Source organism: Stigmatopora argus, chromosome 5 (genome assembly GCF_051989625.1).
Source record: "Stigmatopora argus isolate UIUO_Sarg chromosome 5, RoL_Sarg_1.0, whole genome shotgun sequence".
Taxonomy (NCBI): domain Eukaryota; kingdom Metazoa; phylum Chordata; class Actinopteri; order Syngnathiformes; family Syngnathidae; genus Stigmatopora; species Stigmatopora argus.
The window spans coordinates 2,576,572-2,604,513 of NC_135391.1; the positions used below are offsets into that span (position 1 = coordinate 2,576,572).

A 27,942-nucleotide genomic window follows, 5' to 3' on the forward strand; every position below is an offset into this window, starting at 1 on the left:
GGTTCTCTTTAAAAAATAGTGACCAGTACAATATCTCCAATAAGACATGGTGGAGTCTCAAGACTATCAAGAAAAAATGTGCTGCCCAGTATTAGAGGTCAAGACTTTTAAAACACTATTAATATAACAATTTTACAATTAATAGCAAAAAAATGTTATCGCCCCAAGAGACATTGGCTACGCCACTGTATCAACACAAGACTACTCACCTGGCTCGGAAATAGAAACGATAACCGAAGGCTTTTACTTTGAGGACCAAGCGACAACGCGTACACTTCCGGTAGCATCGGCGGACTTGACGCCCTTTGGGGCCGGGGTTCCAGCCCATTTTTGATGACGTCCCACCGAGGCAGAGGGGCGCGCTGACGTCCTCTATGGTGCACTCAGCCAACCTTTGCCTGAAACGGGAAGCTCTCGCTCTCCCGCCGTGAAGAATCCACCGAAGGGGAGCCGCTTCGTGAAGACCAAGCGTCTCCAACGGGGTTCTTCGATGCCGTGGAGATATTCCGTCGCCAAACCACGCACCGGACGGACTCTTCGGCGGTAGTAGAAATGCAGCGGCGCACTTCCATCCCGCAAGAACCATGCCCGTGTACCGCAAGCAGACCCATGCCACCTTCTTTCATCTCATACGACTTTGTCATGAGTGAAATTAGCTGGGCAGCAAACGAGGAGTAAAGGACGGTGCCTTCACGGAACCCCTTGAATTGGGGATTTTTTTTTAAACATTTTTTATTATTATTATTTTTTGATGGAGCTGGAGAATATCGTGGCCAACACTGTACTGCTTAAAGCCCGAGAGGGTAAGTTAATGCATGAAGGATGTTTGTGCTGTTTTTGTGGTGTCTTCTCGGTGAAATGTTTGCAGAGATGAGCGAGACTGAGATGGCCGTGACTGCAGGTAAACCTCGCAAGATGATTCCCACACCTTGGGCAATATTAATGCAAACGTTCGAAAGGATTCGCTGGGAAATCAAATTTTCTTTTATTATCTTTATTATTTTAGCTATGACGCGCTCTCTTATTTCTAAACGCAAACCTGTTTGCTTCACCCGCTTTCAAAACGAAAAGAATATACGCTCATTAAGGATAACATTACACATTGGAATACGTACATTGGACCCTGTGTACTGTCACGTGACTATTTTGTGGGAAATTAACGTCTTTATAAAAAAGGAAAAAATATTAAAATAAATAAAATGTATGAAAAAAAGCTAATTGCTTGCTTAGGGTGCCGTCATCTTACCTAGGGATGACAAACTAGAGCGCTACGGACACACTTCCTGGTTGTACTGCTCACATGACTTCCTTTTTGAATTTGCGTCCATGCAGGCTTCAGACGATTCATACAGTATCTCATAAATACCACGAGCAATGATTTTTCTCAAGATTTTCCCTTCAAAGTAACACATTTGTAGTCTCTATTAAAACCACGAACATGGAGGTGAAAATTGTGAATCAGGGGCCGTCTTATACGAGAGAAATTGTAAAATTCAACTATTTTAAGGCCATTTTAAGGCTGCGGCTTATACGAGAGAAATCGTAAAATTCAATGATTTTAAGGCAATTTTAAGGGTGCGGCTTATACGAGAGCAACTGTAAAATTCAACGATTTTAAGGCAATTTTAAGGCTGCGGCTTATACGAGAGAAATTGTAAAATTCAACAATTTTAAGGCAATTTTAAGGGTGCGGCTTATACGTGGAGGCGACTAATATGCGAGAAAATACGGTAAATGTTTCCACTTAGATATGAATGGAAGTGAAATTATTTTAGCCAACCTTTTTTTTTAAAAGACAATTCTTTCTGCTGGATGCTAACGTGTAAAAACTCCCATATTGATGTGGGTGATTGTCATTTTATGTTGAATCCCTAGAAAAGTCCAATCCACCCTTGTGTTACTAACAAATGGTGTCATAGCACGTGGGTTGTTGTATGACCAGTTGTGCCATGACGCAGGAGTCGAATCCAGGCAGTCCATTTATCTGACGGTGACGACATATACTTTGGAAAAAAGGAGGACGGCCGGGGTGAGTGCTTTTCGTGGGAAATAATAAAGTGAGACGGGAAGCCACCTTGGTCAGACTGGACGTTTGTTTTACGGAAGCAGAGCATGACTGGGCCGGGAGAATCCAGCTTTGCAAATTAATAAGAGCAGTTAATGACCCGTGACAGATATTGCTTGTCCTAGTTGCTCCGTTGGGCCACTTCCAGGTTCCGTGTGGGAGAGGAAAGGCAGCCCATGGTCCCACATCACGGGGTGGGCCGGGCCTGTGAGTTATACTCTCGAGTATAGTATTCTGAACGGACGTTAGCCACTCCCAGTTCATATGGATTTGACGTCTAGCGCCGTCAATGGCGGGGAGTAGGTTAGCTTTTTGAGCCAAAAAAATACGTGTGCGGTCGGCGTCTTTTGGTCGGCGTCTATTGGTCGCGGTCTTTTGGTCGTGGTCTTTTGGTCGTGGTCTTTTGGTCGCCCCGACCGCGACAACGGGCGACCAAAAGACCAAAAGGCTCTCGAGCCGCATGTGGTTCCCGGCCAAAATGAATGCAGGTCTGTGTCTTATCATATTTTGTTTATACTGTGGCTCTTTAGCTCGTTTCATGTTTCTCTTATTTTTATTCTCCCTTAAAACACAATCCAATTCATCAGGGTTCATTAAAAATAGATAATAAATTATATTTTAAACATAATTTGGCAGATTAGATTTTTTTATGCTGCTTTTGGCATCTTTCTACTCCCCCAGTTTAAAATTTTGCCTTTTTGTGTGTAGCTAGCAATATGGGTGGTCAAATCCACACATTGTTTGGTTGTTGACTCCTGCAGCGATACATAAATCATAGAAATATTCCTCATCCGTTTTCAACATGAAGAAAACATGACTCATCTTCTATTTCCAATGGCCAACTCACCACTCGGAAAAAAAACAAAGCAATCACGACCACTGACTTACATAAACACGGAACGGCGGGCGCTGCGTCTCAATCAGTTAGACGCGAGCCCGTCGGATTTCTAATCAGATTGATCGTTACGTAACGAACCCAATGGGCCACCGCCATCCCGTCTCCATTTTTTCCCGTCTTGGCGGATGACGAGCACGTGCGTCGAAAGAAAAAACTGGCGTATCAATCGACCGCTAACAATGCTAACACTGTGTGTACGCTATGCATTCTCTGGGAAAACTGCTGGTCTGACAGCTGATCATCTGGAAGAATCGGACGCTATTCAGGCCTGACAATGGCACGGCGTTGTGACTGCGATCCGTTTTGACAGTCACAACTGGCAACCCGCGTCGTATATTCCAGTGTTTCCCAAATTTTTTACATTGAAAAAATCTAACCATCTGAAAATCTTTTCATTTAAAACGATGTCGCCTATATTAACAATAGTCATTCTCATCCAAGTTTTATCAGCAGGAATCCCATAAACCTCCAAAATGATTCCAAAATGTAATTTTTCACACTAATTTAGCTAATGTCAATGAACAACTTCCCATTCGAGTGATGCAAAAATAAGTAATGTCATGTTTTTAATAGCATAGTTTCCTGACTATTCTCCAAATATGACTTAAATCTCCTTAAATTACGCAAGTAAATACATTATGTCACCAAAAGTTGATGCCCTAGAAACCAAACAACTTCCGTTTCATATTAGACAAAAATAAGCAACAAAATGACTGTTTCACAATTTGAAACTTTTACAGTAATCCCTCAAATATCGCGGTTCATGTGGACCAGACATGGCCGCGATAATCAAAAAATCACGAATTAGTGGCCAGCCAATTGCAGGGCACAATGAGACAAACAACCAATCACGCGTAGCTAGGGGCAATCTGGAGTGTCCAATCAATGTCTCTGGACTGTGGGAGGAAACCGGAGTACCCGGATAAAACCCACGCATCCCCGAGGAGAACATGCAAACTCCACACAGAAAGTTCCAAACCTGGATTTGAACCCATTTCCCCCACCGTGAGTGAGACCCGCTACCCACTCGCTCCACCGGGCCGCCCACACTGGTATATTCCAGGGTAAATTCCTTTGTCGGCGTATAATTGCGCCGGCCGCTGCCTGTGTGTGCATGGGTTCGCCATTCACAACTCCGCCCGGTGGCAGTTGTAGATTCCAAAACTGACAAATGTCATTGGCTGTCGATGTGAATGAGTGTATGGGAGGGTGCGGGGGGACGGGGGGCGTTTTAGAGTGCTGCATCCAGATGGCTTCGCTAAATTATGGTAACAGATCAGGGTATTTTGTTTGGACTCCAACGGACTGAATTCCACATTCACGCTGCCTGCTAGCATTTTCTTGCAACTTTCTGGGATTGAATGTATAATACAACCGATTCAGTCATAAACAGTACAACAGTAAACAGTAGTTAGTTCTACTCGCCCTTTGTGGGGGGCCGGGGGACTCGTCAGTAATAAGGTCAGCTCCGTTTCTCAGAAAAGTGTCAGTTTTAATGGGAAAAATTATCATACATTTGTTGGGAGGGTTTGGGTTTAAAAAATCGAGATGGTGATTCGATATTACCTTTTGATCCAGTAAAAAAATAAAAAATAAACAGTGTTAAGGTCTTAAATTCTTTTGTGATCCAAAAGTAAGGTTAATTTTTAGACATCATGGACTAGGGGATCTAGAAAAGCAGATTCTGGGATGAATAGTAGACATAATTATGAGTAAATTTAACATTGCTAACATTTTTTATACAGTTTTGTCCATTTGTTTTATCATGGTATCCTGTTTTGACCTGTCAGGGAATTAGAAATGCTGCTTTAATGACTATCTCCATCTGGTGTTAAAACTGAGAAGTGCAGGCTGTACTTGAGCTTCTTGTGCGGGCCATATTCAATGATATTTTCATCTTTTGCTGCAAGCCAATAAAAAACGGAGCAGCATTCCGACAAAATCAATATACCTAATAACTTATAACTATTCTTATACTTTTTCATGCTTTAAATTTCACAAAAATCTTCTTTGGGGTGCTAGAGTAAATCATTTTTGGATAGCGCAACCAGTCCCAGCATGACTCCCAGCGATCCTAAGCAAATTCTTGACGAGAAAATCTAGGCAAGCATCACGAATTTCATTGGTACAATGTGAAGTCTGTGCTGAGCTCCGTGGCTATGTTAGCTAACTAATGCAATTAGGCCTGTAGCAAAATGCATTACTCATCCCTGCTTTCTCCAATAACAGTTGACCTGCGCCATCCCTTCTAAAAGATGTCACCACGCCATGACATGCTGTTGGCTTTTCTTTGGGTGGGCAACTCAAGTGCACACCTACGTAGATCATATATACATATGTGGAGGTGAAAGAATGAATTGAATGCTTTTATAGTCATTATACGAGTAGAATGAGATCTAAAGCTTCACCGCCAAGTGCACAAATAACAATAACAAACAAATAAATAATATAAATATTCCATAAATAACAGTAAATAATCACTATAAAATCAATAAATAAGTAGTCAACAACATAAATAAGCAGGGGAGTGCACAAATAACAATAACAAACAAATAAATAATATAAACAATCCATAAATAACAGTAAATGATCACTATAAAATCAATAAATAAGTATTAAATAAATAAGTAGTCAACATAATTAGTCGACAACATAAATAAGCAGGGAAGTGCACAAATAACAACAACAAATAAATAAATGATATAAATATTCCATAAATAACAGTAAATAATCACTATATAATCAATAAATGAGTAATAAATAAATAAGTCAACATAATGAGTAGTCAACAACAAATAAGTAGCGATGTGCACAAATAACAACAACAAACAAACCAATAAATAATAAATTAATAAGTAGACAACAACACAAATAAGCAGGGAAGAGCACAAATAACAATCAATGAACAAATAAACAATAAATAAATAAATAGTCAACATAAGTAGTCAACACCATAAATAAGTAGTGAAGTGCACAAATAACAACAACAAACAAATAAATAAATAATCAATGAATAAGTAGTCAACAACATAAGTAAGTAGGGAAGGTCACAAATAACAACAATAAACAAACAAATAAACATTAAATTGATAAGTAGTCAACAACAAAAATAAGTAGGAAAGTGGACAAATAATTCATTCAGTCATCGTGTCATGGATATAGATCATTTTTCTATTTCGATTACTTGCATATTTTTGATAGTGGGTGGCTAAGTGACAATAATATTTCTGTAAATGACTGTGTGTTAAATGTGGAAGAATCTACGTTACGACGTACTGTACTTGAAAGCATCCCCCAAAGAAGAAGCAGAAATGCACATTTTAAAAATGGAGTCACGAATCTGTGCGTTTTGTGTGGGATTTTCACTCATATTTTTTTACTTGGGTGGAAATATTCAGCTCCGTTGCACTCGCATCTCTATTGTTGTTGTCACCTCTGCCCACACACGCCGTACTGTACTGGATTTGGAACTCAAGTTCACGCCTGTTGTTGTTCAAAGAATTCTGGGAAACAGGAGGGTTTCATTTTAAAGTGAGAAAAAAAACTAGCGGAATGAATATAAATCCAGGAAAAGTGAATTCGCTCATCTCATCTCATTTTCTGAACTGCTTTATCCTCAAAAAGGGTCGCGGGGGGTGCTGGAGTCTATCCCAGCTGACTTCGGGCCAGCCAATCGCAGTGTACAATGAGACAAACAACCAATCAGTCATAGCTAGTAGCAATTTAGCCCAGAATTAGCCTAGCATGCATGTTTTTGGAATCTGGGAGGAAACCGGAGTACCCGAAGGAAACCCACGCAGGCCCGGGGAGAACATGCAAACTCCACACAGTAGATGTGACCTGGATTTGAACCCAGGACCCCAGAGTTGTGAGGCCGCCCTGACGTAAATTATATCCGGGTAATATTGTAGAATGTCCTGAGCAAGCACAGTGCATCATGGGTTTTATTTTTTCCACTTTGTATCACATTGATTTTGCATTACGGTAACATTTTACCGTCTCTTGAGTTTAGTCTGTTTGGATTGTTGCCATAGTTTGAACGGAACATCCATTTAATATTTCATGCGCATTAATGTGGGGATAATCAATATCTCTGATATGCTTTAAAACCTCTCCAATCTTGAGTAGCTGCATGCAACATTGCTTTTTTTTTTACCACGCGCGTAGCTAATTTTTCTCGAAACCGACAATATTTTTACTTGTGTTTTTCATTTCGTTCCAAGAATCGGCCTCACAGTTCAGGGGTCCTGGGTTTGAATCCAGGTCGGTCCACCTTTGTGGAGTTTGCATGTTCACCCCGGGGCCTGCGTGGGTTTTCTTCAGGTACTCCGGTTTCCTCCCACAGTCCAAAAACATGCTTAGTAGGCTGATTGGACACTCTAAATTGCCCCTTGGTACGAATGTGAGTGTGGATGGTCGTCCGTCTCCTCGTGCCCTGTGATTGGCTGGCCACCAAATCAAGGTTTTCCCCCGCCTCTGGCCTGAAGTCAGCTGGGATGGGCTCCAGCACCCCCACCAACCCTTGTGAGGATAAAGCGGTTCAGAAAATGAACGAATTTCTTTTGCTAGATCTTTCCCTTTACATCGTCGGTTTCAACTATGCAGAGGCAAACCGTTACAAATTTCAATACTTATGGATACGTGTGAATCTAGATCATTTATTGTTGATATATTAAGATTCTGATGAATTTCATGTGGAAAAAAAATCCTAATGGTGGTTGTTATCCTATCCCAAATGCATTAGCCGCCATTTTCTTGACAGATGGTAATAGAGTTGCAGCATAAAAAGAGCAGCATGACATCATGGCCAAACAGGCAAGAGCGTCTTCCGGCAATAGTCTTCTCCTCACGCTCAGGTGTGGTCAGCATTTCCTCCGGCCTTCTGAGCAATACAAACAGCAACCGGCGTCAAACAAAAAGAGCAGGAAGTCCTAGGAGTGGCTCCAATATGTCTTCTTTCACTCACAAACATTTCAGGCTTACCATGAATTTTTAATCGCATCATACTCTTGCTCATTTATGTATCGCTTAGACCAGGGGTGTCAGTCACATACCTGTCAACCTCTGCCGATAACTGCCCTTATAAATGATTATGATTCCCTTTACAAACCCCCAAAAAACCTTACAAACACCGTACGGGTCGTACACTGGGGTGGGGGGAAAACCACAGGTGAACTTAATGGACAATCACAAGGACAGGTCACATTTGGGGTAAAAAAAACAACACCCATGACCAACCTAATGTGTAACACGGGGACATCCCTGCATAGTAGAAAGACTGACTGCAACACTGTATGGAACTGTTTTAAGATGCATAAGGACAGCAGAACGCATAGAGATAAATAGTGAACAAGCTCAGGCGTGTCCAAACATTACAGGGGACTATAGCTATCTGTTACCATGGACAAATAAAAGTATGCTTAAGACTGGTGTGTATATAGTTTTGATGCCTGAATCTTTTTGAATTGAATGATTTTATTGTCATTATACAAGTAGAATGAGATTTAAAGCTTTCACCACTAAGTGCACAAGTAGTCAATGTAATGGGTAGTCATAACATAAACAAGTAGAGAAGTGCACAAATAACAACAAACAAATGCATAAATAATCCAGAAATAATAATAAATAAGTAATTGATAAATAAGTAGTCACCATAATGAATAAGTAGTAGTCAACATACATAAGAAATGAGTAGTAGTCAACATAGTAACTAGGTTGTGTTCAACATAATAAATAAGTAGTAGTCCACATAATAAATTAGTTGTCAACATTATGAATAAGTAGTAATCAACATAATAAATAAGTAGTAGTCAACATAATAAATAGGTAATGTTCAACATAATAAATAAGTAGCAGTCAACATGATAAATAAGTAGCAGTCAACGTGATAAATAAGTATTTGTCAACATTATAAATAAGTAGTAGTCAAGATATTAAATAAGTACTAGTCAACATCGATAAGTAGTCAACATATTAAATAAGTACTAGTCAACATAGATAAGTAGTCAACATATTAAATAAGTACTAGTCAACATAGATAAGTAGTCAACATATTAAATAAGTACTAGTCAACATATTAAATAAGTACTAGTCAACATAGATAAGTAGTCAACATATTAAATAAGTACTAGTCAACATAGATAAGTAGTCAACATATTAAATAAGTACTAGTCAACATACATAAGTAGTCAACATATTAAATAAGTACTAGTCAACATAGATAAGTAGTCAACATATTAAATAAGTACTAGTCAACATAGGGTAGGTAGTCAACATAGATAGGTAGTCAACATAGATAGGTAGTCAACATAGATAGGTAGTCAACATAGATAGGTAGTCAACATAATAAATAAATAGTAGTCATCATAATAAGTAGTCAACATTGAGTCAGTGGTCACATTTTTATGTATACAGCACTGTGTGTGCATATATCGTGTGTGTGTAGTGCCGGGGGGGTTGCCCCACGTTGCTTTAACGGCCTGGATTCTTCTGTGTGTCAACACTTTTGAACTTTACGATCAAGCAAGGACGTGTTTCGCAGTGCAGAGGCCCGGAGCGCTCGCTACCGTTAAATCCAGCATAAGGGCACGACTGCAGAGGTCACGGTCACGGTCGCGTCTAGAAATGTTTTTGGAGACTGGTGCGCCCTCAAAGTGGAGCGTTGCCGCCGCCAGGATGTCCTTTCCCCTTCAACCTTATTTTTACTCGACTTGACATGCCTTGATGATGTCAGGGCCGTTAAGGGGAAACATAAATAAAGTGCACTGACCACACAGCCCGTATGGAAGAAATTAAAGTGACGTCGGGGCCGTTCGCAGCAACGCCTCGGCGTGCTGTGGATTTCGGCTTCCGTGCGGGTGACAGGGCGCCACATTTGTTTCGTGAAAGAAATCGTCGTTTTTTTATTTTTTGAAAAGTTCATTCATGAAGTTAGATGAACTTTTAGATTGTGACTTTTCGACATGATTTCTTGCTTCAAGCCTGAATATTTCAGATGCATATCAACATAATAAACAATGTTAAGACTCTTTTGATTAACAGGAAACCACAGTGTGCACTGACGGATTAATATGTTGGGAGTTTTAATTATTTATGTGCGATAAAATGAAGAATGCTGTCGTTTTTTTTTGAGGGGGCGACAAGTGTGTGTACAGAGGTTTTCTGACTTTGACTTTGGAATTTGAAAAAACTAACTAGTTTAGGTGAAGCATTCAATGTATTATGCCTCTTTGTTACAGTATTTACTCGCATATAAGCCGCCTCCGCGTATAACGTACCCTTAAAATTGCCTTAAAATAGTTGAATTTTACAATTTCTCGCGTATCAGCCGCCCCACTGATTCTCAATTTTCACCTCCATATTCGTGGTTTTAATAAAGAGTACAAATGTGTTACTTTGAAGGGGAAATCTTGAGAAAAATCATGGCACGTGGTATTTCTGAGATACTGGATGAATCAATATCATAAGGAATTATTAGTTCATCCAGTAATGTTTTTTTTCTTACTGCAAAACTGAAAATAACCCACAAATAGTAAATGTTATTACTGGTGAAAATGGTATAGCAAGTCTTGTGCACATGCATATAAGCCGCGCTTGATTCAGTCATCTTTTTTTTTGTTACAAATACAGCTTAGATGCGAGAAAATACGGTATTAGGGATAAAAAAGACCAAGCGTCTTTTTTTGCCGCATCTCTTTCGTGTATAACAGATATCTACGAGTACTGAACGATTTATTCAGACGAGTTTCGACCAGAAAACGCACAACGCTCATGCGCGGGCAAAAAGAGGGCTTTCTGGGTAATGAAGTATACTCGTGCACACAACACCGATAGCCAATGGCATCCTTTCTCAGAATAAAACTTCATTACCCACAATCAATATGTGGGTAGGCTGAGCTGTTGCATTTTTTCAGTGTTATTCCTTCCTTAGCCTGTTAGCTCCCGCGATCGCTCATTCAAGACTACTTCTCGTTGGCAAGTGGTCGTGCGTTATCCTATTGTGAGGACATTTGCGTGCATCATTTTCGGAATATTTTGAAGGGAAGACAACAGCAAACAGCCCATCGATAGCGAACGTGAGGGTGGAGGCGTGGCAAACAGCTAACCCGCCCAGAACGAAGGTAAAAAACAAAAAACTAAATTAGAATTCAGTTTTGTGTAAAGTTACATTAAACGTATGTTTGAGTGTGTCTGTATATATTAATCCAAGTTAATTTAAATGTGTTTGTTCGGTTACGAGTGCGTTGCCGTGGATAAAGTCCCCCCTGTTTTTGGTGTTTTTTCAGAGGGTTGGAACGAATTAATTTGTTTTTAGTTCATTTCAATGGGAAACGTCCGCTCGAGTTACGAAAAGCTCGACATACGATCTCAGTCCCGGAACGGATTAAGATCGTATGTCAAGGTACCACTTTAGTAGAAATTGTTCATTTTAGAAAAGATATCCGGGTTGTTTTCAATGAAAAATTGACACACCCATAAAATTCAATGTAGAAAAAGTTGAATGGCCGTGTGGCTGACCCATGTTTACGTCAGACTTTCAGTACATAAAATAGTTTAGACCTCACATTCCCAAATTTCGACCTTCCGCAGGAAACCACGCGTTTGCTTCACATTCCAAAATGACTGTCCGGTATCTTCATTTTTAGATCAGCGGCAGGAGTAGAGATGAACTCGTCATGCTTTGGCTGAAGGAAATGAAATTATGCGACCTCACAGGAACGTGGAACATAACTTTGGATATTAACAGTTTTCCAGAAGCTTAAGTCGGCGAGCGCGGGCGCTTCTAGCTTACGGAGTCAAAAACAATGTTGATGAGAAGCAGGTGCTGCCAGTTAATGATTCTCTAAGGGGATATTTTGACTGCAGTTATTAATACATTGGAGCTCGCTGTTTGTCTGGGGACACGTGACCTCTTCTTGACACTGGGGAAATTGGCTACCCTTAAAAAAAACAGTTTTATGGCTATGAAAAAACAGTTTCCGAGTGAAAATGTCATTGTTATGCAAGCTAACTTCATATTTGCCAACTCAGATTGGTTCTAGTGGAGGACATCTATTTTAAAATGAAGATAATTGTCTCTAAATTGATTTTACGCAACAAATGGACAAGAAAGGCTAAAGCACGTTATTTCAATTAAGACACGGAAAATCTGTACTTTAAATAGTGAAGAATGTTTGATCTTAGATAAAAAATTGTGAGTTTGATTTGGGTAAAAAAAAAAAAACTTTCAGAAGCTGTTTTCTGAACTTGTACACAAAGTTTCTTGAATTTTAATCACATAACCAATATTTTATTAATTGAACGAGCGTAAGCCATGTGTTTTGAATACCATTTTTCCCCTTTGCTAAGTACCACAACACATACTCTATGGCAGGGGTAGAGAACTTATGGCTCGGGAGCCACATGTGGCTCTTTTGATGGGTCCCGAACGCACCAATAGGAACGTCACGTTGCCATTGTGGCATTTTTTTTTTCATTCTATCTCTCATTGATACTCATTGATCTCATTGATATTCATTGATTAGCAACAGCGTAACAACGTTTTCGAAAGAATTCATAGATTTTTTTATACTTTAAAAGTGGTAAAATGACTAAAAAAATGACATTTTCATGTATTTTGACTTTTTAAATTGTAAGTCCGGCTCTCAAGAAATGACAAATTATTAAATAATAAATTGTTTATGCCTCTCTCTTTTAAAAAGAGACTTTTTGTACTTTAAAAGTGGTAAAATGACTAAAAAATGACATTTTCATGTATTTTGACTTTTTAAATTGTGAGTCTAGCTCTCAAGGAATAACAAATTATTAAATAATAAATTGTTTATGCCTCTCTCTTTCAAAAAGACTACTCACAACAACTTTTGAAAAGATGTCCAAATAAACGTTAAATCTCATACAGAAGTCTGTAGGTTATATATCTCTTGCTCCCAGTTTCAGTATTACGGTAATATGCAGAAATTGCTCTCATGGCCTGTTAAGTTGGAGAAATTCAAAATTGGACGATTTCTGTTTGACATCATTATTTCCACCATTCTTCTATTTCAAGTAAAAAAAAGTTTGTTTTTAGGGAAACTCTGCTTCATTTCTTACCATCAGAGATGAGTTAATCGAAGATACGTAATTCCCATAAAATGTGAATTTCTGCATGTGTGTTTCCTGCCACATAAATCCATTGAATTGAATTTGTCATGACCAAACTAATAAGGTTAAAAACCGGTCCAATTTGTCAATGAGTGATTAGCTACTCCGAAATCAATCTGCACATAAAACAATACCAGAAAAAGCGGAAGCCAGTGATACAATTACCTTCTGAGTGGAAGTACAATTCCACTGAGGAAGTGGAAGAGCAGAGGGGAGGAGACGGGGGGAGGAAGAGGGGAGAAAGGGGGGAGGCGGTAATGCCAAGACAAAAGTGCTGAAGCTTTCCCTCCGAGGCTCCAACATGACGTGCTGCCGCTCGCATTCCAGGCTTATGACTTAAAGATGTTTGCTTGTCGTAGCTTTTCCTGTTCTCATGCTTGCCATATTGCGGCCTCGCTCGCAGTCATTTTCCACCGCGCTCGATCGACACTTGAAATGGAATCGGTAGCCGCTCCGTAAGACCACATACAAATCGATAAAAAGAGACAAACGAGACACTCGACACAACAGCTGGACTTGGTCAAAATATTTCTTGTATCCCTCTGAGGAATGAGATCATATCAATGCCAGCGATTGTCTTTTTAAAATAAAGCAAAGCGCAAAACCAGCAAATGCAGATTTTTTTAGCCGAGAATTTTTATTGTCTTTATCAGAAAACAGGTTAAGGTTAATCCAACGCGAATATGACTGATATCCGCCCCATTTTTTTTAAATTCTATTTCGTATTGCGACTCGTCACACGATAAAGACAACAAGTATCAACTGACGTTTTCCTTTGAATCATCATTCCATTGCGTCATCGGTTTCAACGATGCAGAGTCAAATCTTGACTTTTGATTGCTTATTTTCAGTAATCGTTCTGTGGGAGTCTTGATCATTTAATTTTTAACACTCTTTGACAATAATGTATCATTTAATTCAGGGGTATCAGACTCGGGTTGGTTCGCGGGCCTCTTTAACGTCAACTTGATTTCATGTGGGCCGGACCATTTTAGATATAATATTTAGTTGTTTTTTTTTAATAAATGGATTAAAAGAACTGGATTAAAAGCCCTGAATCTTCAGTTTTTTATAGATCTTAAACAATGTTTATTTTAGATTTTTTTTAAATATATTTTTAGATTTTACAAAATGATTTTTGAACTAAAAACACAGAAAAAAATGGATTAAAAAATGACAATTATTGATTTAAAAGGGGGAAAATCAGGAAATTTAATATACATCTTTACTCTTCCTTTGAATTTGATCCTAAAACAGAAAGTCGGCACTCATCATTTACTTTCCCGGGCCACATAAAATGATGCGGCGGGCCAGATTTGGCCCCCGGGCCGCCACTTTGACAGATGAGATTTAATTAGTGTGTAAAAACTCGTGAGATTTAAATCAGGGGTGTCAAACTCTGTTTAGCTCCCGGGCTAAGCATTATGCTAACTCAATGTCACTTTTTGTAAATTTGGGCTCAATTCCTATTGATTTTAAGGGACTTTCCCGCTTGCTTCTTGTACATTGGTCACTTCCTGCTTATTTTGGGGCATTTCCAGGTGACTTCCTGTTGGTTTTGGGGCATTTCAAGTGTCCTTACGAACTCATTGGCTGCCATTTTGACGGCAGGGGCCCAAAGAAGAAATAGGAAATGAAGCAAACAAGGTTTGACAGCCCAAATTTAAATGGTCGATGCAACAGGAACCCGATTCCAGATTATTCACAACAATGGAATCCAGTCTTGGTGTTCAGGATTTCCCTACGGGGGGACGGTAGACCTCTTTCTTCCCACGGAGAAAATCCGCCGGGAAAAAAATGGGGTTTTGGAGAGGAAACGCAACGGAATCTTTGATTTTTATACACACCGTACAATGCGAGACTATGATTTCATTGGGCGTCGAGCCGACGACAACCCCGCCCCGCCTCTGGATCTCTGTAATCCATCATTTTCAGAAAACTGAAAAAAACTGGTGCTTTCGCCACAGGTGGAGGAGGCAAGCGGAAAGGGAGGAGCAAAAAATGGAAGGAGATCCTTCGCTTCCCGCACATAAGTCAGTGCACTGAGTTGGGCAACAGCATCGGTACGTTTGGGAAAGTGTCTGCTGGTGTTTTTGGTTTTGTTTTGAAATGTTGTTTGCTCTTTTTATTTGCAGAGAAGGACTATGTCAGCATCTGTGAAAAACAGCCAATTGGAAAGCAGCTCTTCCGTCTTTACTGTGAGACCAGACCAAAACTGCAACGCTGCATTCAGCTGCTGGATGCAATGGTAGATATTCACACGCACATAAGCCAGTTCAAGTAAATAGCGTCCTGGCCCGAATATAAGACGACAACCCCCTATTTTTCAAGACTCAAGTTTGAAAACAGCTTTTTGAACACCAAAATCAATTTTTATGCTGAAAGTAAAGGCAGAACATCTGAAAAAAATGATTAGAACGATATGTTAGAGAAGGGGTAGGGAACCTATGGCTCGGGAGCCATTTGTGGCTCTTTTGATGGGTGCATATGGCTCTCCGCTAACCTGTGAGTTAAAAATATGGAAACCGTCAGTGAGAGTTGATTCCCAAACGCACCAATAGGAGACCTTTTCTACTTTAAAAGTGGTGAAATGAATTTTAAAAATACACATATTTTCATGTATGTGTACTTTTAAATGATGTGTTTGGCACTCAAGCCATAATATTTGAAAGTATGAATTGTTTAAGGCTCTCTCTGTCGAAAAGGTTCCCGACCCCTGTGTTAGAGAAAAAAATCATGTTTTGTCTCATTCAAATCATACAAAAATCTTAATATCCGAACATTTCAATTTGTAAAATAAAGTACAATCACATTTGTAAATGAATGGCTTCTAGTTTTTGACTAAATGAACCAATCTGCTGTGATAAAACAACAAAATTGGAATAACTGCATTAACCATCAAAGTGTTCAGTATTCGCTTTAAAGATATCTTATATATTTCATCGCAGCAGATTGGTTCATTTACATTTCAAAAACCAGAAGCCATTCATTTATTCTTTACTCTTTCTAGACCCTGAATTTAAGACGACTGACACTTTTTCAGTCTTAATTCAAAGCAAAAAACACCGTCTTATATTCGGGCCAATATGATAGTGACAAAAACAAAGTCCCGATACGATACTCAGTATTGGCGTTCGATATTTAGCGACTTTATCGGAGTGTTTCTGTTTTGGTGGCAAGTTGGGACTTGATCCGTTAGTGTATTTTGCTTATTGGCTGATGAAAATCCAAATGCTAGGCTGGATAAATGGAACTAATGATCGTGACAGTGAATGAATCTAGTACGTTTTTGCATTATTTTTACTGGTCTAAATATTTGTCTATTGGATCAAAGTCGCCACAACATCTTGATAAAAGATGGAAGTGAAAAAAATCTGCATCCGGACCTCTTTAAAAATCAAATGTGGGAAATGTCAGCTTTTGAATACTTACTAGTGCCAATAGGACAACTGGAACAACTTAGTGTTTCCAATTAAAAATGTAAAGATGGCATAAATTAAGATTACGAACACTGGTGACCAACTAGAACACATTTCGAGTCCTGCCAGTCTTTTTTTTTTTTATGATGCAGCAACTTCTCAGATTCTTCGCGTCACGGTGAGGTTGCCGGGCAGCCAGAAGAAATATAACGTCCCTTTTAATAGTACTACCCAGTTCAATATTTTACGTTCACCTTTTGCAGCGTTGTCTAACAACGTGCTGGCATTAGAACCGACCAATGACAGAGTCGTGATTAATCAACGGAACCCCTAAAAAGTCCCCCAAATGCCTCATCGTGCACTCTCCAGAGCGTCCGGAAGGAGCCCCTCCCAATAGACATGTTTGACTCTTTGTTTACTGCACATGTGTCAAAGTGGCGGCCCGGGGGCCAAATCTGGCCCGCCACATCATTTTGTGTGGCCCGGGAAAGTAAATCATGAGTGGCGACTTTCTGTTTTAGGATCAAATTAAAATGAAAAGTTTAGATGTATATTAAATTTCCTGATTTTCCCCCTTTTAAATCAATAATTGTAATTTTTTTTTAATCCATTTTTTCTGTGTTTTTAGTTCAAAAATCATTTTGTAAAATCTAAAAATATATTTAAAAAAAGCTAAAATAAACATTGTTTTAGATCTATAAAAAACTGAATATTCAGGGCTTTAATCCAGTTCTTTTAATCCATTTATTTAAAAAAAATCTAAATATTATATCAAAAATGGTCCGGCCCATGTGAAATCTAAAAATATATATAAAAAAGCTCAAATAAACATTGTTTTAGATCTATAAAAAAACTGAATATTCTAGGCTTTTAATCCAGTTCTTTTAATCCATTTATAAAAAAAAATACATCTAAATATTATATCTAAAATGGTCCGGCCCACGTGAAATCAAGTTGACGTTAAAGCGGCCCGCGAACCAACCCGAGTCTGACACCCCCTGTGCTACGCCATCAATTTGCAGGCACCTGATTGGTGGACTTGATGATGAGTCCAGTCCATACTTGCGTGCCCTTTCTGCCTGCTGCTGCTTTTTAAAGACTAAATCTCCGGGCTTATGTGTGTACGTACTGTTTGTATACGTGTGTGAATGTGTGTGTATTTTTTATAGTGGAAAGATGGTGACGCTGGTGTGACACACTATGACACTCCAGGACCTCGAGGAATCCTGCCGTGTTTTCTGTGCGGTTGCCAGGCAACACAGGGCCTCGTTGGGGGGAAAAAGCCGCCGATAGACGGCGTTGAGCTAGTGTTAGCGCGAGCGCCCTCGTCGCAGCCCCCCCAAGCCTGCTTTTTTCCCCCCTCATTCGAAGTGAAAAGTGCTCACTCTGCGTCACGGTTCTTTTCTTTGGGATGTCCAATATGTCCGGCTTTTACGCTGGTGCGGGTAGGCTAGAGATTTCCCACACTCCATGATGTGATCGGGAAATGATGTGTTAGTATAATGCAAAATGTGACAGATAAACAGCATGTTTTATAATGTTTCTATGTTTATATTTACAATATTGAAACAAATCTTGCGGGGGGAAAAAAGAGAAAATGTCCGGCAAAAGCTAAAAAAAATGTATTTCTTTATACAGGAAGATTATGAGGTGACGCCTGATGAAAAAAGAAAAAGCAGAGGGGACCAGATTATCAAGACCTTTCTTTCCAAACAAGTGAGTTAACGTGTCTTTTTTTTTTTTTAATATACAGTGGCACCTATACTTACGAAATTAAATGGTTCCAGAACTTAGCTTTGTTCCATAATTTGGATTATTCGTAACTAGCCTATGTAAATTCTCTTATTTTTCCTCCCAAAAAAGATCAGCAAACCCTTTAGAAATGATCAACATGTCCCAAATTTGCATGAAAAATGTGACAAACCCACAAAAATGCGAGAAAATGAAAAGAAAATGATTTAATAAAGTGTTAAAATTAATAACAAGCATGCTAAAAAAATCTATTCATGCATTATAAGGAGGAAGCTAATCTTAGCACATAAACAACTTATGAAACATCATAAACAAATGATCAATTGAAAACAACTTATATATATATATATATATATATATATATATATATATATATATATATATATATATATATATAATATATAAAATAGCTGTTTTTCAGGAATAAACGACTCCGTCGCTGCATGTCTTGCAATTGCTTTGTCAAGCACGACACGATGCTACCGTGACCTTTTCAAAATAATACAACCAAATCGGGACAGGTCTGGACCTTTTGGGAGATTTCGTAAATCTGGTTTTGTAACCTGAAAATGTCATACGTAGAAGTGTTCGTAAGTAGAGGTGCCACCGTACAGCTGAAATTTGCAGACTCATGTTTGTGTGTTTATGGATAAAGAGTATTTTTTCCGTGCATGTGTTGATGTAGTCTCCTCAGCGTGTGGACATTGCCGAGGTCTTTGCAGATCAGTGCCGAGAGAACCTCCAACTCAGTCCGTGTAAGGAGATCTTCAGCAACTGCCGCAAGTGAGACGCCACCGCCGCTCCGTCTTCGCGTCCTCTCACCTCCCCGATATTCTCACCCGCTTTTTTTATCCCCCGACCCTCGCATCATACGAACAATGTAAAGCGTATTGACTTACCCGTTGTTTTTGGAACCAGAGCCGTCCACGACTACCTGAGCGGAGCCCCGTTTGCCGACTTTGAGAACAGCATGTACTTTGACCGCTTCCTGCAGTGGAAGATGCTGGAGAGGTCAGTCAAAGGTCAAAGGTCATAGGGCAGTGCCTCGAAAATTTACGGGAATGGTCTTTTATCTCGGGTGTCGCTAAATGCTAGCCTTCCCAGTAGAAATTAGTTTAATTTCTGTTACTGCCAGTGAAAGCGTCGATGGTTGTAAACAATAAAATTATCATTAGCTTCCAAAAAAAATACATTTAGTACTCTACTCTATATTCATATTTAATGTAGTGGGGGAAAAAAACTGCAGAACATAGGGGAAATGACCAGCTACAATTTAAAAAAAATATATATATATCGTATAGTATATGTCATATATATGTGTGTATATATATATATATATATATATATATATATATGTATATATATATATATATATATATATGTATATATATATATATATATATATATATATATATATATATATATATATGTATATATATGTATATATATATATATATATATGTATATATATATATATATATATATATATATATTTTTTTTATATGTATATATATATATATATAATCAATAGAGGTCAACTGAACACTGCATTATTTCTTATATGAATGAAAATCATGTATATGTCCAAAAATACAAAAAAAAAATGATGTTTTATGCGATATATTTATATTTTCACTCGTGATTCGGACTCGACTCGCGTGCAAAAATATGCAATCGGGACATTCCTCGTTTAGACGCTGAGCCAAGTGCGCCATATGTTTTGGCACATGACAGCAACACACACACACACACACACAAACACACACATTTCCCAGTCTTTTTTTTTCCCTGACTTGCTCACTTTCCATCTACGTTTTTTTTTCTTCTCGTGGTGACACACGCGCTGCGCCGTGAGTACGTTTTCGATGACGTCGCAAGTGTGGAAATCTCGGAATGTTCATTTTCTTGCGAGTCATTTCATCTGCGGTTTAGCTAGTTTTCATGTAAAATTCTCACAGCTGTGATTTTCAGCTCAAAACCCCCGTAAGCGTCATCGTAGCTACTTTAGATGCGTTTTTAATCATTAGATTTTGCCGCCAACATATTTTGCCGGTTCCTTCGCACGCTATGGAATAAATCGTCTTTGGCGTCCAATCCATTTTGACTGGGAGGGGCGAATGAATGAGCGGTCGCGCAGAACAACCTACGAGTAGCCAAGCATAACCTTATTATTCTCTATTAAGCCACAGTTGACGCTCCTAATAGGAGTTGATCACTTTTGGCAGGAAGTCTGCGTATCAGATGGCGCTCCCAGTAAACAGAGCATCCGTGATCATATCCGTTGTCTGGAAAGTCCAATTGCACGCAAGAGGCAAGAGGCCACACCCACCCCGTGAACAGGAAACAGACTCGTTGGGGATGGTATTGAGTACTGCGGATAACATCTCTGCCCTGATCAATAATCCAGTACATGTGCGTGTGTTCACCGTCTGTTTTTTTGTCAGGCAACCCATCACGAAAGAGACTTTCAGACAGTATCGGGTCCTGGGCAAAGGTGGTTTTGGAGAGGTGAGTGACACTTGACCAAAGTTCTACTCGCACTTCACTGAATTCCAGAAATTGGACTTTAATATGTAGGAAAATAAGACAAAAATATAGTTTTACTCCAATGCTGCTAATGAAAAAAAATTGGAATCAAAACAAGAAGGCTTTTAAAAAGACAGGTTGGTCTCCAGGATACCCAAAAGTTTCATTTTCAGCACATGATGTGGATTTTTTTTCCCCGGAAATCATCTTACTTCCTCCTGTGAGCCACTTTCAATGCTGTATTTTTATTGGTCGCTTGTCACAGTCAATGAGTCTTAACTACCCTTTTCCATTGAGTCCTAAAGACTTCATCGATTTCCACTATGCAGAGGCAAACCGTTACCAAAAAAAAGTAATTTTAATGTACAATTACAATAATGTAAGAATTTACCCACTTCAAATATTCTGGAGATTGGATTGGATTGGATAACTTTATTCATCCCGTATTCGGGAAATTTCATTGTGACAGTAGCAAAAGGGTGATTAGACAGAACAACAAAGCAAAAGCACAAAGTACAAAGCAAATCAAAGTAAATAGGATCATTAAGAATCACCAAATCAAATCATTAAGAAAGAAACGCAGCAAAAACACAAAACGAGCACTATGAGATTGAGATTTCACAAGTGTGTCAACCAACACCTGTGTCCACACCGTAAAATGAGTAATGACACATTTTCTTTCTCCAAAGTGATGTGAATAATCCGTGATTCACTTTCCTTCATCTCAGGTTTGCGCCTGTCAGGTTCGAGCCACGGGAAAAATGTACGCCTGTAAGAAACTGGAGAAAAAGAGGATCAAGAAGAGGAAAGGAGAGTCAATGGCGCTCAATGAAAAGCAGATTTTGGAGAAAGTTAACAGTCGATTTGTTGTGAGTAAACGTTAAAAAACAAACATTTGCTGCCAGTTTAACCAATTTGACACAATGCGTTTCACGGGTGTGTAGGTGAGTTTGGCGTACGCGTACGAGACCAAAGACGCTCTCTGCCTGGTGCTGACCATCATGAATGGCGGAGACCTGAAATTTCACATCTACAATATGGGCACGCCAGGCTTTGACAAAGACAGGGTCCAGTTTTATGCTGCTCAGATCTGTTGCGGTCTCAAACACCTCCACAGGGAATCCATTGTCTACAGGTACCACTCATACAACCAGTCCCTATAAGGTTCCAGTTGAAGCTATCGTCACGCAAAGTCATCTGGGATAGGATCCGGCACCCCGCCACCCTGACCGGGATTATCCAATGATGAGAATGTTAACTTGTGATCATAACCGTGACCCATTTGTTTCAGCAAAACATTCATTTGGGGTTGGGTGTGTTTTATTTTTTTGCAGAGATTTGAAACCAGAAAACATCCTACTTGATGACAACGGTGAGTTTACACACACACACACACACACGCACACACACACACACACACACACACACACACACACACACACACACGATGCCAAACTGCTGACTTCAAGATATGAAATGAATATGAAAATACATGGATGATTGTCTTTTGTATTCGATTAGATTAGATAACTTTATCCATCCAGTATTCGGGAAATTTCATTGTCACAGTAGCAAGAGGGTGAGAATACAGACACAGGAAAACACATTTTAGACATAAATAAATAGGTAATAAATAAGTTAATAAATAAATAAAAAATATATAAATAAATGTCAGCAACACGCTTATTTATTAATTAATTTATATATTTATTAACTTATTTTTTACCAATTTATTTATGTCTAAAATGTCTTTCAAATGGCAATTTTATATATATATATATATAATTGCCATTTGAAAGACATTTTAGACATAAATAAATTGGTAAAAAATATGTTAATCATTTATTAGTTATCATATACATCATATAATATCTTACATACAATACATATTGTATTTGCTAACTAATTAGCACAAAAGCTATGACATAGGACCCAGGGACTTTCATCCGGAGGGCCAGTATGTCTTCCAACTAGGCTGCCAAAATTAATTGATTAATACATTGACAGCTTTTTCAATCGTGCTGATCGATAGATCATTTTTGGAAATTCAAATTTGTACAAATCGTCTGCAATTATTGATTTAAAATGAGCAAATACATCTATAATCTTCATTTGGATTTGATCCTAAAACAGAAAGTCGGCACTCATGATTTACTTTCCCGGGCCGCACAAAATGATGCGGCGGGCCAGATTTGGCCCCTGGGCCGCCACTTTGACACCTGTGACTAAGGTGATTGTGTTTTGTGTTGTATTTTCAAAAGTAAGACATTGGTTGCTAATTCTTGCATTCTTCTTGCATGGCAGGACACATCCGCATTTCCGACCTGGGCCTCGCCATTAAAGTGCCTGACGGGGAGTTGATCAGAGGAAGGGTGGGCACGGTGGGCTACATGGGTAAGCGGCCATCCCGTCCACACGTGCCAGTCGGTTCGCCGACCGCCATTTTGGTTTGTGCTCAGCTCCGGAAGTGATCAACAACGAAAAGTACGGCATGAGCCCCGATTGGTGGGGGTTAGGCTGCCTGGTCTACGAGATGACCGCCGGGCGATCGCCTTTTCGGGCCCGCAAGGAGCGGGTCAAGCGGGAGGAGGTGGAGAGGAGGGTGCAAGAAGAACGGGAGGAGTACAACGACAAGTTTACGGAGGACACCGAGGAAATCTGCCGAAGGGTGAGGTGGTCGCGGAGGGGCTTGAGAGAGAGAGAGAGATGATCCAGGTCAAGGGTGTCAGACTCGGGTTGGTTCGCGGGCCGCTTTGACGTCAACTTGATTTCATGTGGGCCTAACCATTTTAGATATAATATTTAGATTTTTTTTTTAATAAATTGATTAAAAGCCCTGAATATTCCGTTTTTTATAGATCTAAAACAATGTTTATTTGAGCTTTTTAATGTATTTTTTATTTTACAAAATGATTTTTGAACTAAAAACACAGAAAAAATTGATTGACAAATTACAATTATTGATTAAATATAATATTTAGATTTTTTTTATAAATGGATTAAAAGAACTGGATTAAAAGCCCTGAATATTCTGTTTTTAGAGATCTAAAACAATGATTATTTGAGCTTTTCAAATATATTTTTAGATTTTACAAAATCGAGAAAAAATGATTAAAAAATTACAATGATTGATTTAAAAGGGGGAAATCAGGAAATTTAAAATACATCTATACTCTTCATTTTAATTTGATCCTAAAACAGAAAGTCGGCACTCATGATTGACTTTCCCGGGCCACACAAAATGATGCGGCGGGCCAGATTCGGCCCCCGGGCCGCCACTTTGACACATGTGATCCAGTTGGTGATTCATCTCTTCTCCAAACTCATGTAGCTGCTCACCAAAGACCCAAAGCAGAGGCTGGGATGTCAGGCGGACAGAACGGCCGGCGTCAAAGCTCACTCCTTCTTCAAGAACATCAACTTCAAGAGGCTGGAAGCCGGAATCGTGGAGCCTCCTTTCGTGCCCGACGTGAGTTGTCCCATCGTTGTTGGTAACCAAAAAAAATGAAGGTTTTCAAGTCAAAGGAAAGCCTTAGCGAGCAGCCATGACAGGTCGTTTACGTTAGCCTGCTGATGAGTTCATACTTGAAAATGTCAACGATTGCATTTAAAAAACCTGAATCAGATCTAGGACATCCCTAATACAGTAATCCTTCGAGTATCGCGAATTCACTACTTTGCAATTTTTCCGCTATTATTATTTTTTTAATATCCAAAAAAATTGAAAAGCCACGCTGAAACTCGTAAGCAGAAGACACTACTTGCTACTAGGACTCAGGGCTGAAGAAATAAATAAATACAAGCTATCATAGGGGTGACCCTATTATTTTTCAATGTCTGGTCTACATTAACCGCAACATTCGAGGGATTACTGTATAAACCCACTGTTGTGGCTTTTGAAAAAAAACATGAAAGAATTGGCATTTTGCTCTCCTGATTTTCACTGTGGTTGTCCTCTCGCAGCCTCGGGCGGTTTACTGCAAAGACGTGTTGGACATCGAGCAGTTCTCCACCGTCAAGGGAGTCAATTTGGACCAAACTGACAATGACTTCTACTCCAAATTTTCCACAGGCAGCGTTTCCATCCCGTGGCAGAATGAGGTAAGCGTGTGTACCTTGACGAAAAAAAGAGGAATATTTAGGTCTTTTGATCCAGTTCTTTTAATCTGGCGGGGGGTGCTGGAGCCTATCCTAGCTGACTTTGGGCCAGAGGCAGGCGGGGGACACTCGGAATTGGTGGCCCAGCCAATCGCAGGGCACAAGGAGACATACAACCAATCACTCGTAGCTAGGGGCGATTTAGAGTGTCCAATCAGCCTACCATGCATGTCTTAATGTGCGAGGAAACTGGAGTACCCGGAGAAAACCCACGCAGGCCCGGGGAGAACACGCAAACTCCACACAGGTGGACCGACATGGATTTGAACCCAGTTCTCCAACTGTGAGGCCGACACGCTAAACACTCATCCGCCCTACTTTCAATCCAATTTTTTTTTTTTAAATATATCTAAATATGATATCTAAAATGATGATCTCCGTTGATCTCCGATGGAGGACCCACAAAAGTCTTTCTCTCTTCTCCAGATGATAGAAACGGAGTGTTTCCGAGATCTGAACGTGTTTGGCCCCCAAGGGATGAGACCCCCCGACCTGGACTGGAGTCAACCTCCGGAACCCCCCCGACGCAGCCTGCTGGACAGGATCTTCAGGAGGCACGTACGTAGGAACAATCACTCCCGCGTTCCGCCACGCCCACCGCCAAGCTAACGTCAATCTTCCACTTTTTTTTTTAGCATCCGGAGGTGTCTATTTCCCACAGCCGCGTGCAGTCTTCCAGCGTAAACTCTGTGGACTCCATGTCCAATTCTGCCCCCTAGCGGCGTGTGGACGTCATGAGAGACAAAAGGAATAAACTCTGAGGAGTTTCCTTTTCCTTTTTTTTTTTAACCCGCTGCTAATTTCTCCACAGCCGGGTCCTGAGATTGTCCCAAGTCCCGCGGGTTCGAACCCCATAGGTGAGGTCGACCTGGGCCAGGTTTTTGGGGGGGGGGATGGGGGCGGGACCGTCATAGACACTTTGGACACGCCCTCTTTCCCTCAGGATCGTTGGACTACAGAACAGAGCCACTTGCACCGATGAAAGGAGAAAAAAACTAAGCTATTTTGTTTGTTTTTCAGGGCATCCGTTGTATTATAAAAAGCCACCACAAGGAATGGGATGTTTGATTTCCCCCAAATGCCGACCAATCGTTATCCATCTCCGGAAATTGTCTCTTCTCCGTACTTCCCGCTCGTCTTACCTCTCGTTACTCCTTGATATTCAGAACGGATGGCAAAGATTGCAGATCGGTCGCGCGACGTCGATTTTTGCGGTCGTTTGTCGCCAGGCGAGGGCGCTCTTCCGACACATCGGACACACTGCCGACATATCGTATAGTGGCTCGCGTACAAACGCATCGGTCATTGCTTGGACAAGTTTACGTACGCGTGGACAGCTATTTCCCTTTTTTGCTTCCGCCTACCTCATTCCACGGGTAATATCGCATACCGTAGAACGCGGGTAGTATCTTCCTCGGTTTAGTGGTGGGGTGTGCAAACTTTTGAAAAATCAAAAGACGTGAGGATCGGGCTTTAAAAAAAAATTGCCCGTCAATAGCACTGAAATATGCTCACTACATGTCAGTTGACATTCATTGGAATTTAATAAAAATCAAGTGACCGCTAAAAAAATGTTTAAAAAATGACCGCTAAAAAAATGTTTAAAAAATGACCACTAAAATATTGGATTAAAAAAAAAAAGTACATTTGTTGAAGTACAACCAAATTCTAGAGAGTTTTCTCCATTGGAAGTAATGGAGAGACACTTTTTAGGTGACTGTCTCCCTCTAGTGTTGAAGATGAGAATTGCAATAGAATGGAGTCTGCATTTGAGATTCTTGTCAGGGCCATTTCAATGATATTTTGCCGTTTGGACATTTAAAAAATAAGAATAATGACTATACTTTTTAGGATCAGAAATTATGGACTTTATCGAGGGTTTGTTGAGTCCCCGCCAAATAGAGACACACAAACATACACACACACATGCTCAGCCCTGTTTAGATGACTGTCTCCCTCTAGTGTTAAAGATGAGAATTGCAATAGAATGGAGTCTGGATTTGAGATTCTTGTGAGGGCCATTTCAATGATATTTTGCTGTTTGGACATTTAAAAAATTATAATAATGAATATACTCTTTATGATCAGAAATTACGGACTTTATCTAGGTTTGTTGAGGCCCCGCAAAGTAGAGACACACAAACATACACACACACACACACACACGCGTAGAAATTGCACAACTGAACATAATGTCATGCGGGTTTACTTCTCAAGGCACATGATTGCGTGGGTAATTCCATGCAAAGCGTCTGGAATTTGAAGTGTTCTTCTTCCCTTTTATGCCTTTTACATTTCAATAATATCGCTGCCTCACGTTCACACGGACCCTTTTTTTGTACTTTGAATGCCTCTTCATCTTGTTCTATTTCTCACATCCAACAAAGATATCCATTAAGAGGAGATGCTCTCATCTCCATTTTATTCATCTGCTCCCATTCATTTATTTCTGGGAAAGTACAACGCCAGAAGAAAAGGAAATCATTTTAAAAAAGAAAAAAAAGTGGCCTTCCTGCAGCAACACAGCCAATTTTTCTTCACCAGATTATTTGAGTAATCCCAATCCCAATCCCTAATCCCCATTCTAATCTACACCTGTTTACTTGATATCAAAAAGTAATCTGAATAAGACTGAAGTGCCTCCTCGTTTGCGTGAGCTCCCGGACGACGCCCACACGGGGTCCGGGGTTCAATCCCAGGTGGAGTTTTGTGTGGGTTTTCTCTGGGTGCTCCGGTATTCCTTCCACACCCTAAAAAAAACACGCATGCTAAGCTAATTGACCAGACTAATTTATCGACCACTCGTCCACCAAGTGTGTTTTTTATTCCCAATTTGAACAAAGGTATCCAACAATAAGATGGTTATTAGTGAAATTTAATCAAAATGCTAATCAATTGTGTGTCGTACAATAAGGTGGTGAACAAAATACGTTGAAATATATAAATAAACTATGACAAATAGTCCAAATGTGAGCTGTCTTGAT

General features: G+C 39.7%; 1 protein-coding gene across 2 annotated transcripts; it reads left to right on the forward strand.

The window, feature by feature from the left end:
* Window positions 1–276: 276 nt before the first annotated feature.
* On the forward strand, window positions 277–27,931 carry grk5l (G protein-coupled receptor kinase 5 like). 2 transcript variants are annotated; one of them, XM_077600748.1, is made up of 16 exons: window positions 277–803; window positions 15,071–15,166; window positions 15,239–15,351; window positions 18,161–18,238; window positions 18,960–19,057; window positions 19,193–19,285; window positions 20,719–20,782; window positions 21,529–21,669; window positions 21,745–21,935; window positions 22,135–22,172; window positions 23,105–23,194; window positions 23,260–23,468; window positions 24,132–24,269; window positions 24,764–24,901; window positions 25,385–25,512; window positions 25,594–27,931. In XM_077600748.1, the coding sequence occupies exons 1-16, from the start codon at window positions 752–754 to the stop codon at window positions 25,640–25,642; spliced, it is 1,716 nt and encodes a 571-aa protein (XP_077456874.1). In that variant the 5' UTR covers window positions 277–751; the 3' UTR covers window positions 25,643–27,931. The 2 variants fall into 2 exon arrangements, with proteins under 2 accessions (XP_077456874.1, XP_077456873.1); XM_077600747.1 differs by having other exon boundaries at window positions 278–803; window positions 25,385–25,516.
* Window positions 27,932–27,942: the final 11 nt, after the last annotated feature.